The 18,123-nt window shown below is 36.2% G+C and overlaps 1 protein-coding gene across 4 annotated transcripts in view; it reads right to left on the bottom strand.

The window, feature by feature from the left end:
* Positions 1-18,123, bottom strand: part of ANKRD12 (ankyrin repeat domain 12) — a 113,828-nt gene that overhangs the window by 32,215 nt on the left and 63,490 nt on the right. For 3 of the 4 annotated variants that reach the window (XM_079943366.1, XM_079943365.1, XM_079943367.1), the window contains one exon: positions 13,818-13,965. In XM_079943366.1, coding sequence (XP_079799492.1) covers positions 13,818-13,965 — 148 coding nt within the window. Of the gene's footprint in view, positions 1-5,378; positions 9,031-13,817; positions 13,966-18,123 lie in introns of those variants that run through there. The other variant, XM_079943368.1, reaches the window with a different exon arrangement.

The following is an 18,123-nucleotide window of genomic DNA, read 5'->3' as shown; positions in this document are numbered from 1 at the left end:
TGTTTTTGTTTCATTTTCAAATAGTATTTATTATTCTTTTATTACAAAAGTAAAAAACAGTTAATGTTAGAAAACCAGGAGAATATAGAGATGGGTAAAGAAAAGCCAACCATAATATAGCCCCATCACTCAAGAGAATCATCCTTCATAACTTAAAGTATTACATTTGATTTTATTTGAATTTAACTAACTTAGAAATAATAAAGTGAACAGAATTTCTGAACCTCAAGTCTGTCCTCTTGGCTCTTCTAAATTCCCTGACCAAGGCGGTTTACTATTGTCATTTCAGAAAGCACGCTTATACTCCATGAGCACCTCCAACTCAGACCACATTTTAGCTTGCTTTCTGTCAATATTTAGCCTGTGACTTGTATATATAGTTTATTTTCCCTTGAGGTTTTGCCTTCTGTCTTGTTCATCTTCATATTATCAATATCATGACACAGTGAATTCTCAGAATCTAATTAACACACTATGTATATTGTAATCTACTCTTTTCTTGATAACATTTTTCACAAAGCTCTCTGACATTTTGTCCTAAAATAAGCCAGTTGCTCATTGCTGTCACTTGCAAATTTTTCATCAAAATCCGTAGTTAGTCTTCATATTTTCCTCTTAGACTTGTATTCTGTGTCACTGAAAAGTAATATATTTGAATAATTTTTTCAGAAAGAGAATAGAAAGTATGCCTAATGATGTTTTTCTTTAGCCCTTGCACTTGAGTGACAGGTTGGGAATAGAATTCTAGGTTCAAAATAATTTTCACAGAACGTTGTGACTGTAGCTACACAGTCTTCTCACAACATCTTTAAGAACAAGAAATCGGATTCCCTCTCCTTCTGTAGGTAACATGTTTACCTCTGAGTCCAGGTGTTTATAAGATTTTAAATAATCTTTATCCTTGAAGTCATGATGTATCTAGATGTGGATACATCTAGATACATGTAAATGTATCCTTTCCTTGCTTTTTGTTTTGCTTTTGTTTTTAAGTAAAATTACCCTCTTTCTTCAGTTAAGGGACATCTTCTTCCATTAAAAAATTACTTTCTCCCAACATTTGCACTTTTTTGTAAAATGAATACTACCTATCCTGGGTATGTTTGTACCATTTTTCTTATATTTCCAATGTATTTTTTTAATGTTTTATATGTTGTCCTTCTCATAGATCTCAAATTAAATCTGCAGCGATGTCCAGTCTATTCTTTAGTCCTATATGGAATATTTACTTTCAGTAACAATAAACATTTTGAATTTCAAGGACTTCACTTGTCGACTTTTTCAGGGTGGACTTTTGTTATGGTTAGTGGATCGACTGCCCCCCACCCCCAGTGTCTCCACGCATACTGAGAAGAACTTACCCTTCTGCTTCCTATGTAATTTACATTCTCCAAATCAGCTGTTGTGCTTGTTCATTTTGGCCCTTCTTGTTTTCATTCAGTTGATTTTCCTCAAATCTCTGGATTTCTTTTCATACTGATAAAGGGGAAAACTTGTTTCTTCAGCAGTTTTGTGGAGGACCTCTACAGCAGGTGTACCCCTGCAGGAGTGGTCCATGGTCCTCTCTAACTGCAGTCTTCTCTGAGTTTCAGAGTCTCCGGGGCTCCACTGACAGGGGTAGTTCACAACTGAGGCAGGCTTCTCTTATGCCTATTTGGGTTGTTCCTCTGCTTTGCAATAGTCCACTAACCACAACTAATATATTTAAGAATTGATTATATAACTTATTTATGTTACCTAGCTAAGGAAGTAACATTAGAAAAAAACACCTGCATTTTAGGAAACAAATCTTTACAGCTTTTATATCCCTAAATTGACTGAGAAATGCAGCTTAAGAAACAGGAAAATAAAATATTGGGTAACTGTATACAGTTTCTTCTAAATTTCCATTTCTAAACCTCAATTTTCCTAAGTAAAGGTTAGGTATTTTAATTCTACTATACAGGAGAAAAGTAGTCATACATTTATTTGGAAGTAAGTATGCCATATGAGAACATATTTTCACTGTATTTCTAAAGTAACAGATATAGATAAGAGAGTTATAGCTAAGAATTTAGGGGTGAGCTGGAGAGGGAAGAGAATATAATCAATAATTGAAAATACTATGTCTAAAAGCAAAATTTACATAAAAAGTAAAATCAAGTATCACACCATTCTTTACACTCCCTCTATTAGTTACGCATGGCCTTTCTACCAACATGTCAGTAACACAGAAACGAATTCTATAAAGTATAAGTTAATCAAGATTTTCCCCCTCTGAAAAATATGATCGGTATCACTACAAAAATTTTGATGTCACTATAGGAAACTGACAAAAATCACCCAGTCTCAGCTATTCCATCTATATATATATATATATATAGACAGATAGACAGATAAATAGATATTTATCTCTCTCTCTCTCTCTCTCTGTATATATATATATATATACACACACACATACATACATATATATATATTACATGGAGGTCCTTCAAACCATGACTAGATAAAACAGGATGATGATAACTAAGGCTAAACTCATTTAACTGTATGCATATATATTTTAAAGTCAAAGGTCTTTTTTTAAGGGTTCTGCCCAAATGTACCCTTCACAGAGCTTTAAGTCTTAAATATTCAGCAATATCTCAAGGACCATAATTATGTGACAGACTCACTTTAAGTTGCTAGGCACTGGTACAAATTCAGTTTTTAAGGAAAACCACCAAGCTAAAATATTTTTAACAAAAAATCTATTCGTTTTGGTATTTGCAATAAGCCAATTTTACATATTTTGGGCAAATACACTAAAAATTTCTTGACTACTATATTTACATAAAATTCAAAGAGAGATATTTAGAAGACTATTATTTTGTGTAACATAAAAATTTAAAGACATATTCATTTGCATCCAAAGAGCATCCCAGCTGCAGTCACAATTTCCCATTTATTTTTCTGATACATGAACAAGGAAAAAATATAGAACTATGTAATTTTTATAGACACTACTAAAGAATAAATGCTTATAGTACGGTAATTTAGGTATTCATAATTTCTTTCCCTTTTTCTCTACTTAACAAAATTTGACATATAAAATTTTCTTAAAAAAAACACTCAACTTTGAATTTAAAATTCTTAAGCTTTAGAATTAGGTTGATATAATGAATCCACATAAAACACATGATAAAATCTGTATTGATTTTAAAGTACTGATTTTCAAATAAGAGAACTGTAGGGGTTTTGGTTGTTTAAGTTTCAGGTAGAAGTAGCTGGTGATATTTAGAAAAAAGTTTGAAAAAGTAAAATCAGAACTCTGTGTATAAAGTGCACCATATATGTCACAAAGCAGAGGAGAAAAAGCAGAGTATGCAAAACACAGTGATAGAATTTCTTTTTTTTTTTTTTTTAAACTTATTCATTTGGTTGTACCGGGTCTTAGTTGCAGCTCGCAGGCTCCTTAGTTGTGGCATGTGAACTCTTAGTTGTGGCATGAATGTGGGATCTAGTTCCCTGACCAGGGATCGAACCTGGGCCCCCTGCATTGGGAGTGTGGAGTCTTAACCACTGCGCCACCAGGGAAGTCCCAGAATTTCTTTTAATTGATCATTAAATTAAAGAATATCTCATTGCTTATCATGCTATATGCTCAGCCCTCTGCACATCATGGATATTTAAGTGCCTTTTCATTTCTTGTAAGCAACAATACTACAGTGACATACATGTGCAAAATAAAGGGTGCTGACACCAAATATGGTGCTTACGCTATGTAATTTCTACCTGTAGTGTTTATGCTTCCAAGGTTAAAAAGTTTGCTTTAAAACTTCCAAAGGTGATGCTTCTTCCTACTTATAGTTAAACTGTTAACATCACATAATCCATTTAATAAAAATTTCTGGTATATTTTGACTTAAATAATTGTTTTTCGTACCTCTTGATTTATTAACTGTTATAATTCCATATGTGCATGTATCAACAGTCATATTTTCATAGCTCCTGAAATATAAAACTGAGGATATGAGTTTACCAAATATGACAATATATTTAGAATAGTTACAATCTACTGTTTTACCATTAAGAAAGTAAGACTTCAAAATACTGGTCATTTTGTGTATTTTATGACACAGAAATGCACTCAGTAAACACTAGAGGGTAACAACATATCACGGTCTTTTAAAAAGTTTCCTAATCTGTCTTATGGTAGACTCTAAATGTAGCTTGTCTATTTATTATGATGGAGCATTTCCTTGCTTAAGCTGAAGCATACAAGTGAGGAAAGTGTATAGCAGCTGCTTAATAAACATGGCCAGATTATTGGCAGTCAAAGTAAGATAAGAAAAGGATGAATAATTATTTTAACAATGCCTGCATTTTCAACTGTGCCCACTGGGCATGTGTTTAAGTAATAAAACCAGGGTCTGCAAACTTGCAGCAGAATCTCTACTTTGGCAATTAAGGAGTGTCAGAAAGCATCGGGGTAGGCACTGTGTGACACCTCTGTTACCATAATTATGGTGTATAAGCATGGTCTGGCTCTCTGAATATGACTGAGTTTTCAGAAGGGTAGCAAGAAGCAATTATTTGTAGCAAACACTGTTATTAGATAGAATTCTGTCAGGAAGGTAATGTGGAATAAGGGCAGAGGTTGGGGGAAAACAACTAAAGAATTATGCAAATTTAAAAGTGCCACACATTTGTATACAAATAAGCTGTAGTAACCAGGACATGTATTTCCTGCAACAATATCATAAACGTCTGATATGCACAACATAAAATGGCTACTCAGTTGTGGTCCATGAACTTAAGGCCACTCTGCCAACTGTTTATTACAAATCTGTGATGAAACGATGAAATAACGGGCTTGTGCCAGAGACGGAAATCAGTTATGTCACGAGCACACTTAGTTCAGCTGACATCTTTGTCACAGCACTTTTTCCTCTATGATGAAGGAAGCAGTGCACTGATGTACATTCTGGCACAAGCTCTGTATCCTGAGGAATAGTAACAGTTTGTAGAACAGCTACTCTCAGTAGCACTGTCACAAAGCACAATGACTAATGGAATAAACCGTATTTCAAAATGTTACATGTATAGTACCTTTTTATCTACTCCAAATTTATTAAGTTCTGAAATCCATAGTCAGTTATATTCTCTAACTTTGCAACACTTAAAGTGTATCTGTCACATGGATGACATAACATACAAGATGGGTAACAATGCTATCAGGCTTTATATGTACAAATGTCTATGGGCAGTAAAATGAATACCTGATTAAATATTAACACATTCTGAATTTAGATTAGATGACGTTAAGTCTAACAAGGACCTCATGTAAATTAAGCAATAAATTTGGGTATTTTTATCAGTCTTTTTCAGCAACTTCAAAATCTTTGTATGATACTTACGGATGATTTTTACTGATGATTTTTGAATCATTCCTTGAGGGATTTTGATCAAGCAATAATTCAGGCACATTCACCATGAGGAAAATAAGTATGCTGAAAAATCAATACATAGCTGATGAACACATGAAACAATATCAGTGATAATCAAAAAAGATTCTAAAAGATGTGTTTCACTCTAATGAAACATGTAAGTTCAAATAAGATACCTAACTTCTTCCATGGGAAAAACTTACTGCAGTGCTGCTTTCTCATAGAAAGATTTTTAACCAAAGCTGCTTTTCACAGCTACTGTTTTCTGAAGAGACCAAGATTGCAGAGTTTGTAGCCATAATAAACGGGAGTATTAACGTACCATATGAAATGTTCCTATTTTTCAAATCTTATTTTCTTACTTTCTTGAGGAAGCCTATGTAATTCAGCTATTATAATCCTGATTTCACATAGCACAAAGATGTTCAAATGACTTTCAGCTTGCAACTGGTAGATTGATTTACAAATATTTTGAAAGTAAGAAGTGACAAGGGTTAGGGGATGATTATGTTAGTATCTCCACTTTCTTAATCAGCTAGATCTCCAGTGCTTAAACAATGCCTAACACATCATGGGTGCACAAACACAGTTGTAGACTAATTGACCTGAAGAAAAAGGAAGAAGACGAATTTAGGATGACTATCAAGTTTAGGACATACATATAGCTGAATGATGAGACAGGAAAAACAAGAAGAGGAGTGTAAATGGGAAAAAAGTAGTTCATTCCAGGTACACTGATTTCTGTGGTAATTCTAAGTGGTAACATCCGGAGAGCAGTTAAATATATACGCATGAAGCGTAAGCGAAAGGTATGGAATAAAGAGATATTTAAAAGGCTTCACAACATAGATGGTAGTTAAAGCTGTAAGTGTGGGTGAACTTTATTTGGGAGATTATCTGGTATGAGAAGAGGGTTCCAGAAAGTAAATCTTTGGAAAAATAAACACAGGGGTGTACGGAAAGAGAATGAGGAAGAAACGAAGAGATGACATCTGGAAGGAACCTGAGAAGGAACAGTCTGAGAAGCTGGAAGAGAATTATCTTCCAGGAGAAAAAGCCAGGAGAGAACTGCCTCTCTGAAACCAGGACCAGAGAATTTTGGGAAGAACACAGTCAACAATGTCAAATCCCACAGAGAGACCAAAAAGACAGCTAAGGGGTCTGTTGTTGGAAGATCATGTGCGATGTTAGTAAACATAGATTGGATGGAAGGTACTTCAAGTGCACCACAATGCACTTTAAGAAACTTAGTTGTGAAGGGAACGGAATTGGGATTAAATAAACAGTGGTGCAGGGCAAGAGATTTTGTAGAGTCCTGTATATTTTATGTGTACAAAAATATTATCACATGACTGTGTCCAGCTCTACCTCCTTTCCCTCCACCCAAGTTATCCCTTCCTCTGCCACCTGACCCCCAACACATGCCTCATTAGCAACCTAAGATACATCCTTCCAGATTTTACTCCATGTTTATAAAATTTTACACAAATATATGTGCATATACATATAGATTTTTAAAACATTGTTCATTTTACAAAAATGAGATATTATGAGCCTTCATCTTGACTGTTCTGACTCAACAATATCTTATGAAAATGTCTCCAAGTGACTGGTACAGTGTTAAGATACACCTTTTCATGGCTGTACAATAGTCTGTGGTGTGGCTGTACACCTTGATTTATGCAACTGATCCCCTGTATGACTACACACTTTTTCTTTTGCCACTGAAAACACTGCTGTAATAAACATGGGATATTCCCATAAGTATGACTACTATATTAAGGAGCATAAGTATTTTTAAAACTGTGTTTATAATGGTAAAATTTGACTTTATACAAAAGTAGACAGAATGTTATACTGATCCCCCATGTATTCATCACTCAGCTCCAATAGCCATCAATCTCTGGCCAACCCATACCTCTATTCATCCTACTCCTGTATCATTTTGAAGCACATCCCATTCATGGTATCATTTCATCCAGAAATATTTCAGTATATTTCTCTAAAAGGTAAGAGCCCTTGTATTTTGTTAGCTGTTGCCAGGCTGTTTTTCAAAAAGACTAACAATTCACATGTCTTTCTTTTAACCCCTTCTCCTATTAGGTAACCACTTTTATAGGTTGTTGATTTATTCTTCCATAACTTCTTTTTTTAAAAAGTAAGAAAATACATTGATATAGCTTTTAAACCCCTAAATTATCTTTCCTTTACCCTAACAGGTGAACAATACCTTGGCCAGGTACATAATTCTTATGCTGCAGTTCTTTTCTCTCAGTAGTCTATCTTCCACTGTTGTAAGTTAGAAGTCCAATGCCAATGCGACTGTATTTCCTTGTAACTTGCTACACTCAGAATTTACAAGGAATTTGATCAAAATATGTCTAGGGGTATGTGTACATGCTTCTTCCATCAATCCACCTGGAGCTTTATAATTGATAAATTATATATTATATCCACCTGGAGCTTTATAATTGATAGACTTGGGCTTGCTTCAGCTCAGGAACATTTTTTTCTATTTGTATAATTATGGACTATTCTCCACCTGTTTCTTTTTTTCCCTTTTAAATTCCCATAACTAGCTATTATTCATATGCTAAATCTGTTAGAGCTCCTACTATAGCCAGGACATGGAAGCAACCTAAATGTCCATCAACAGAGGAATGGATAAAGATGTGGTACATATACACAATGGAATATTACTCAACCATAAAAAATAATGAAATAGTGCCATTTGCAGAGATGTGGATGGACCTACAGATTGTCATACAAAGTGAAGTAAGTCAGAAAGAAAACAACAAATGTATAATATTGCTTGCATGTGGAATCTAGAAAAATGGTACAGATGAACTTATCTGCAAAGCAGAAATAGAGTCACAGGTGTAGAGAACAAACTTACAGTTACCAAGCAGGGAAGCGGGGGTAGGATGAATTGGGAGATTAGGATTGGCATACATACACTACTATGTATAAAACAGATAACTAACGAGAACCTACTGTATAGCACAGGGAACTTACTCAGTGCTCTGTGGTGACCTAAATGGGAAGGAAATCTAAAGAAGAGTGGATATGTACACATATGACTGATTCACTTTGCTGCACAGCAGAACTAATACAACATTGTAAAACAACTATATTCCAATTAAGAAAAAAAAAGATCTGCTAGAGCTCCTAGATCTATTACCTAAGTCTTTTATCTTATCTCTTCTTTCAGGATTCTTTCTTTTTGTATTTTTGCTGTGTTGTGAGGATTTGTTTTACTTCATTTTATAGCCTAATCATTTAAGTCCCACTTCAGCTCATCTACTGTGTTGTCTGATTATATAATCATGTTTTTTATTAGCTCCAAAAAGCCTTTGCGCTGTCCTTGAATTTTCTTAAGTACTCCTTTTGTTGTCGCTGTTGAAGTAGTCCAAGAGGCAGTTCTTTGCAAGCAGTGGAAGGGAAAGTGGGCTCCCCCAGGACTGCCAGTCAGCACTGAAGCACCAGGAGGAGACCTCCCTGTTGCTGGACTAGGTCTTTCCCAACTTCCCCAGTCTCAGTAATGGACAAACTGAGCCCAGCTACTCCTTGGATCTGTGGGGGATGGAGGATTCTAGCATAATCCCTTAGGGCCAGTTACCTCTCCCCCACAATTCAACAAATATTTATTAAGCAATGTCTACGTACCAAACACTTTAGTTTACATTTATTGGAGGCTGAAGGAGTGAAAATACATACTAAAAGGAAAGCTGCCACCTTTACAATTTTGCCTATAGCTCCATCATTACCATTCCTACTACAATATACTGCTTATCAACCCTTTAACCAACATTACATTTTTCTCTCTTTATTCCCCTCTCCCCCCCGAGTACTGGCTCTAGGCGTGCAGGCTTCAGTAGTTGGGACACGCCGATTCAGTAATTGTGGCTCGCGGGCTCTAGAGCGCAGGCTCAGTAGTTGTGGCGTACGGGCTTAGTTGCTCTGCGGCATGAGGGATCTTCCTGGACCAGGGCTCGAACACGTGCGCCCTGCACTGGCAGGCAGATTCTTAACCACTGCACCATCAGGCAAGCCCTTAACTGAGTTTTATACAAAACTCCCCTGAAGTATAAATTACCTGTTAAATACATGCTTAATATTTTAGTCTTGCCCATTTTTGAAATATGCCACTTAAGTAATTTTTATTATTTTCTACAGGTTCTTATTTTCGTACAATTTATCTGTTGGGAAACGATGCTGCTGTTGGGGTTTCCTATGGTCTGAATGTTGCTTGGTGCAGCTCAGCATGCTCCTCTGTCTGGGTATTTCCTGCAAATGGCAGCTGGGTCCTGAGGACTGGGGAGTGGAGGACAGGGGCATTCCAGCAAGGGCAGGCAATGCCTTCTTTCTTTTTTTAATTTAATATTAGCAACTGTTGATCCTCAATGCTCCCATACATTAACTAACAGGGGGTTGCAAAATGGTCAGTCTTTCTTTTCACTCTTTTAGCTGGATTAATCTAATAAAAAACATTTCTCCTCACCCATAATGAGGTTACCCAGTGACAAGAGTTCATATACGAATATGAAGGTGAAATAAATGACTGATTATTTTCCCTCTTTTTTTTTTTTTTGTGGTACGCGGGCCTCTCACTGTTGTGGCCTCTCCCGTTGCGGAGCACAGGCTCCGGATGCGCAGGCTCAGCGGCCATGGCTCACGGGTCCAGCCGCTCCGCAGCATGTGGGATCTTCCCGGACCGGGGCACGAACCCGTGTCCCCTGAATCGGCAGGAGGACTCTCAACCACTGCGCCACCAGGGAAGCCCCTTTTTTGCCTAATTTTTAAGATAACAAATTGGTTCTCTGATGACCATGGTAAATTTAAAAATTTATCATCATAGACTCATGGGTTTAAACATATTTGATGGGTTTCAAATCTTTGCAATTAACACCCTTAATGAAACTCAAACTATTGCATTTTTGGCCAGTGGGGAACTGTTCAAGTTATCTCCTAAGGCCTCTGACAAGACCTGAAATCTAAAATGACAAGATGTTCCAAGCTTATCTTACATATTTCCTGCCCTAGACTTAGCATCACCCATTTTTTCCAAGAAACCTTGGTTTTCTTTTAGGAGAAATTATTTCCTGATTATAATCTGGGTATCAAGAAAGATTACTGTTACTGTCTTAGTCAGTTTTAGATCTTTTCAATGGACAAAGCAAAAAAACTTTATGTATTTGTATATTTTAGATTTTATTTGGAAATAATTTCAAACTCACAAAAAGTTAGAAAAATAAAAAATAATGAACACTATATATCCTTTACCCAGGCTTTCCTCCTGTTAACGTTTTGCTCTCTTGTGTTATAATTTACTTTCTCTCTATATATACACGTGTATAAATACATTTGTTTCCCTGAACTATATGAGGGTAAATTACAAATATCATGGCTCTTTATCCCTATATACTTTAGTATTTCCCAAGACATACAGATATTCTGTTACCACAGCACAGCTGTCGACTTCATAGACTTACACTGATACAACACTAACCTACTGTCCATATTCCTTGCTAAATGATCTAATAATATCTTTTATAATCTTTCCCCCCCCCAGGACAGAAAACAGTCGTGGAGCAGGTATTGCCTTTAATTATTACCTCTTTGGATAGCCTGGAACATTTCTATCGCCTTTACTGGTTCATGACACTGACATTTCTTAATCTTTGGTGGCAGTGGCTTTTAAAAAGCAGAACATTCCTCATGATTATACATTCTCAGCCAGAATGCTATAAGTGATGTTCTATCCTTCTCAGGGTACCACATGTGGAGGCACATGATATGCATCTGTCTCTCCTTTGATGATGTTAATTTTGATCACTCAGTCCAGGTGGTGCTGGATTTCTCTACCATATAATCATTGTTCTTTTTTCCTCCTCTCTTGTAATGTGAAAAGGTCATGTAAATATCTGCTTTTATAAGAAAAGAATTCTCCCTAGATTTACCAGCCTTTAGTGATTCTTGTCTAGTCATCTTTACCATGAGGGTTGTAAATGATCAGGTAGGGGTGGGCACTGACTAGGAAGGGGCATAAGGAACTTCCTGGAGTATTGGAGATATGCTGTGTCTTGATAAGGTTGGATTATACAAGGTCTATGCATATCTTAAAAGCTCATAGAATGTTTTATTAAAGAATTATTAATTTCACAAATGTAAATATTACCTAAAAATCATATACAAGAACTGAACTCTAGTTATAATGAAATGCATGTTAAATTATTTACAGATGTCCACCACTTATTCTGAAATGCAGCAAAAAATAAGCATTGATGGGTAGATCAATAGATATGTGATAATGTAATTAACAGTTAACAACTGCAAAACATAGCTAGTGGGTACAGGGGGTTCACTGTACAATTCTCCAAATTTTGCTGTGTGTTTGAATATTTTCATAATAAAATACTGAGATTTTAACTTCTGCACAGCAAAGAAAATCATCAACAAAATGAAAATTCAGTAGGCAACCTACTGAATGGGAGGAAATCTTTGCAAATCATGTATCTGATAAGGGGTTAATATTCAAACTACATAAAAAACTGGTATCATACAACTCAAAGCAAACAAACAATCCAATTTAAAAACTGGGCAGAGGATCTGAATAAACATTTTCCCAAAGAAGACGTATAGATGGCCAACAAACACATGAAAAGATGCTCAACATCACTAATCATCAGGGAAATGGAAATCAAAACCACAATGCAATATCACCTCATACCTGTCAGAACACCTATCATCAAAAAGACAAGAAATTTTAAGTGTTGGCTTGAGGATGTGGAGAAAAAGGAACCCTTGTGCACCATTGGTGGGAATGTAAATTGGTGTAGCCACTATAAAAAAATAGGATGGAGGTTCCTCAAAAAATGAAAAATAGAACTGCCATGTAATCCACCAATTCCACCTCTGGTTATTTATCCAAAGAAAATGAAAACACCAATTCGAAAAACTATATGCACTTCCACGATCACTGCAGCATTATTTCCAATAGCCAAGATATGGAAACAACCTAAGTGTCCATCAATGGATAAATGGATAAAGAAGATGTGGTACATATACACAATGAAATATTATTCAGCCATAAAAAAGAGCACAATATTGTCATTTGAGACAATATGGATGGACCTTGAGGGCATTATGCTAAGTGAAATAAGTCAGACAGGGAAAGACAAATACTCTATGATCTCACATGTGTAGTCTATAAAACAAACAAAAACCAAGCTCATCAATACAGAGAACAGACTGGTGGTTGTCAGAGATGAGGGGGTGGGTTAAATGGGTGAAGGGGGTCACAAGGTACAAACTTCCAGTTATAAAATAAATAAGTCATGAGGATGTACTGTACATGGTGACTGTACTTAATACCGCATTGCACATTTGAAAGCTGCTAAGAGAGTAGATCTTAAAAGTCCTCATTACAAGAAAGAAAGAAAAAACTTTGTAACTACGTATGGTGACCATTACTAACTAGAATTACTGTAGTGACCATGTTTCAGTGTATACAAATCATTATGCTGTACATGTGAAACTAATACAATATGTCAATTATACCTCAATAAAAAAAAAAGTAAATGGTAGACCTTTCTCTTTTAAAGTACAGATGTTGTCCTATTGCCCTCTGGCAATGGCTGAGATTAAATGAGTATGGTTTCATTTCATTTATAAATAATATAAAACTAGTATTATTACCTAATTGCTTATAGGAATTGTTTATAATTTTGTAAAGATATGGCCAGTTATGAGACTTATTGAATTGTTTTCCATTGATTTTTGCCTGAAACATGGTGAAACCTTCCAATCTGTAAACAAAAGACTTTCTTCAATACAGGAAAGTTTTTCTCTGTTATTTTTTTTAATTGTTTATGTTTATTTTTTTAAACTCTGAGTATGCCAAAAGTTTTATGAAATATCCTTTTCGGGTCTTTCCTTTTTAAAACTGTGACTGTAAAATTGTGCCTATATTTTATAACAATGACCAGAGTTCAACAACCTAAATTGCAAAAATAAAAATGCAAAGATGACTCATTAATGCCAGGAAGAGTTCGGTTAGTGGTGTTCTAATTTATAGAAGAATTAAAAGAACTCAAGATGTGGGATAGCTAGTGGTAGTGTATAGCAGTGGTGGTAGCTATTAATGGGGAGAGAGGCTGCAATAGGCTTGAATGTAACATCAGCAATCTGTGGGGAAAAGAAATCACAGAAATAGGGTGAGAGCATTATGACTCCATTTACACAGAGGACATGTAGCAAACACCTAAATTTAGGTTACTAAATTCACCATTCTTAATAGCTAGATAGCATTACCTAAGGTACTCAACATTTTAGGTATTATAAAGCAGAAGTAGAATATTCTACTAAATATCGTGTCAAACAGGTGAATGCAGATTATGTGGAACAAACCTGTGTAACTCTCATCATCATCAGATAAAGGCACCTCTCTTTTTAGCAGCAATTCCAACTCCTCTGTTTCTGCTACATCCACTGGACGCTCCCCATGTTTATTAGCTTGAAATGGATTTCCACCATGACGAAGTAGCAGTTTCACTATCTGCAACATTAAACAGTAGGAAGACTCAGTCCTTTCATAGACTGCATTATTTCAACCATTTTCCTCTTGATCACACTCATAATATCCTCCTGCTTCATCTCCTCTGCCTCCATTCCTCAGTGTTTATACTAAATCATAATTACTCTCAAGTTCCATTTTCATCGCCATCCCCCTTCTGATCGTATCTACTACAAAGAAATTCGCTCCTGGGCTGTTTTAGCACTGAATCTCATTATTTTTCTCCCTGTTTCATCATACACTTGACAAATATTTACTGAGTACCTATTGACAAGCACTGCTCCAAGTCCTTCAGATAAATCAGTGAACAAGAGTATAAAGCTCCCTGGCCTCCTGGAATGTACAGGCTACAGGAAGTCTCAAAAGAAGTATCTCCCCTGTTTAAGGCTACCATCGCTACCAAGGCTCTTAATCACCTGTTCCCCATCACTCTGGGATTTAAACTATCGCTAACTGACATGGGTTTACTTAAAACTACTAAAGCTTAAACTTCAAGGCATCTCATTTTCATGGTCCCCTTACATGGCCCTATATCTAATTTTTTATTCATTTCTTAAAGAACCCTGCCCTCACAAATTTCAAAAGCTTTGGGCTCCACAAACCAAGATGCGACTGGTTAGTCATTTCATTTGTTTGTTGCTCCTTATTCCTCTTCCTTTCTATATTTCTTACCTCTTTTTCGATTGGCTCCTTTCTAGAAGCCAATCTTTCCAGTTCATGTCTCTTTTGCCTTAGAACAATAATGGCAATAAAGAAATGAAACACAGGTTAAAAAAAAGCAACTGCTCAAACCTATACTCTCCTCCTCTAGCTAAATCTCTCTTCTTTCCTTTACAGTCAAGTTCCTGAAAAGATGTTTACCCTTGGGGCCTTGACTACTTTATTCTTATTGGCCCTTTACTCTTCTACCCACAATTATGTTACCATCAGTCCAATGAAATGTCTCCTAAGATCTGTAAATATCTGAGCCATACATTGTTTCCCTAGGGCTCTGTCCTTGATTCACTTGATTCATGCTCTGGTCTACATCATCTCCCTGGAGAGCTCACCCACTCTGAATGCGATGACGATTATGCAATCCACTCATTCATTTTCATTCTCGCGTTTGCTCTTTCTCAGCCTTCTTCTTGACCTTCAAAATCAAATACCCAAATATTCTTTGGATATACTGTATTTCAATACAAAAGCTGAAACCAGTAGGTCCCAGAGTTCATTAAACGTGCACCCTTATCTTTTGTTTCCATTCTCAGTGACTGGCACCAAAGTATACCCAGTCACTGAAACCAGAAAGTGGGGAGTCATCACATTCTCGTTTTTCACTCATACTCTACCGTCAAGTAGGTGGCCAAGTATTATTAATTCTGCTTCCCTAACATCTCCTCTTGTTTTGAGATTCTACTTCCAGTGACATGAGTGTGTTCTATCATAGGTAAATCTATACTATAATTTATTAACACATTTCTCCCCTTGTCCTAGACCATAAACTTCATGTGAGATCTTTATTCGTCTCTGTATTCCTAACACATAACTATGGTGTTTTCTGGTACTGAGGAAATGTATCATGTCTTTTTAAAGAAGCAATATTAAACAGTATGCTATAAATTAGGAACTTCTAACAAATGAAAGTATTTAAGAATAATAAAGATTCACAGTGAATTAAATAATGAAAAATCTTTTCTAGACTATTGAAGAATAAACCATCAACACAGAATACTTGAAATGTAAGAATGTATAAAGAAAACAAATTATGCATGATCTCAACTGTTAATATTTAATTTCCCTTTTTGTTTACTAATTTTTATCAAATTACATGTTTATGATTTTAAAAGATCAAACGGCTTTTCAAGGCTGCTGGTGAAGAACAAAATCGTCCCTGACATTTATGTCCATATACTTAAGTAACAGCGTGCTGCTTCCGTATTTTTCGGGTTTAGGCACTGCCTATTGTCTTACAATGGAAAACACAATTCAGCTCTCTTTTACCAACTCCATCCCTCTCCCATACACATCCACTTCCCCCTCCTCCTAACTTTCCAAGATAGACATATTATTTTTTGTGTCATTATGATTAATGTAAATGTTGAACCAAGTAGTACACCATGAGAAAATTTCCATTCTTACACAAGTTTATTTTATCCCAGAGATTTAATTATCTTGACTTTTCACTTACTCGGTTTTCTACATACTCATCTTTAATTCATCCCCCGTTCTGCTACAACTACAGATCTCTTCAATTCAATATACCACCATTTTTTTGTTAAACTTTCTCCAAGCCTTCTAACTTGCTCTAAAATGAACTGGTTGCTGTCTAGATTTGCTTCCCAGTTGTCATCTTGACATATCCGTTTATCCTATCATCCTAGAAATGGCCTTCCCTCAATTCTGTGGATTCTTTAGACCTTTTATCTTCTTTTTTGGTTCACTCTCTCATTTTGTTGAAACACCACCTCCAGGAGATTTCTAAGAAACAGTAAATATTCTGAGATTTTTCCATGTCAGAAAACACCTCTATTCTATCCTCACTTGATTAATATTTACTCTTGATATAGAATAATTTTCCCCCCAGTTTTGAAGGCATCATCATTATCTTCTAGATTCTAGTGTTGTTATTGAAGTCTGATGCCATTCTGATTTTTTACCTTTGTATGGAACTTGCTTTTTCTCTCTGTAAGCTTGAGGACATTCTTTGCCTCTATTGTTCTGAAATCCCAGGATAATGAATTTTGATCTTGGTCTTTTAACATCCATTGTGCTGATGAGCATTCAACTGCTCTTTCAATCTGAAGATCCACGTTCCTTCAGTTCTGAGAAAATTCCTGGATTTATTTATTTGATAATGTCCTATGTTTTCACTGTTCTGTCTTCTAAGAACTCTTGTTAAGATAATACTGGATCTCCTGAATTAATCTTCTTTTTTCTCATTTCCCCTCCTCCACCTTCGTCTTTTGTTTCCTAGTCTCTGGGAGATTTCCTCAACTTTATCTTTAACTCTCCATACTCCACTTTTCATTTCTGCTACCATATTATTAATTTCCAAGAGCTTTTTTTGTTTTTATTTTTAAATTTGTTAACTGTTCCTTATTTAGCAATCCTTCAGTTTTTGTTTCATGGTTACAAGAAACTCTCATCTCTTTGGGGAAGGTAATGTGTTTCTTTCATTTTTTTTTTTTTTTGAAGTTTCTCTTGGCCTTATCATGTCCTCCACGTTTCTACTTTTCTATTTGCTTGTTCTGCTCTTTGCCTTCCATATTAGAGACCTTTCTCAAAGGTCAGGTGATCACTGGCTGTCCATATTTAAGAGTAAGGTACTAGGGACTTCCCTGGTGGCACAGTGGTTGGGAGTTTGCCTGCCAATGCAGGGGACACGGGTTCGAGCCCTGGTCCGGGAAGATCCGACATGCCGCGAAACAGCTAAGCCTGTGTGCCACAAGTACTGAGACTGCGCTCTAGAACACATGAGCCACAAGTACTGAGCCCGTGCGCCTAGAGCCCGTGCTCCACAACAAAGAAGCCACCGCAATGAGAAGCCCACTCACCGCAATGAAGAGTAGTCCCCACTCGCTGCAACTAGAGAAAGCCCATGTGCAGCAATGAAGACCCAACGCAGCCAAAAAATAAATTAAAAAAAAAAAAAGAGTAAGGCACTAAAAGACTTGCTGAAAGTTTTTTAGGCATAGGTAGGATCTATTGACAGATGGACCTTGTGCTAGTGTGATATGACTAGGCCATTTCATCAGAACCCCCTCTTGGCTAGTTCACTTTTCTATTGAGAAATCTTTCCATTCCTGCCCTAGAACCATAAGCCTTACTGTCAGCATTCTGGTTGACTGAGGTCTTAATGTTCAGTATGTTTTACTTAATTAGCTTACATTTAATCCTTACTCCCAACTATTCTTGTGGTATGTCAGTCCAGACAATATGGTTTATACTTGTCAGGAAATAAACCTCCAATCATCTGCCAGAGAAATGTGCCGTCATCTAGTTGTGAAGGGTTAGGAAGGGAATATGAGGGTAAAAAACCAGTTTGATTCAATCCTCTTATTTTCAGTCTTATTCAATGGGCACCTCCAGATGAACCCAGCCATCAATTGCTGAGCTTCAGTTTTTCTGGGATTCTGTGTTGAAATGGCTTTGGTTTCA

Source organism: Stenella coeruleoalba, assembly GCF_951394435.1.
Source record: "Stenella coeruleoalba genome assembly, chromosome: 14".
NCBI classification, from domain to species: domain Eukaryota; kingdom Metazoa; phylum Chordata; class Mammalia; order Artiodactyla; family Delphinidae; genus Stenella; species Stenella coeruleoalba.
This window is presented reverse-complemented; position numbering and strand designations above follow the sequence as displayed.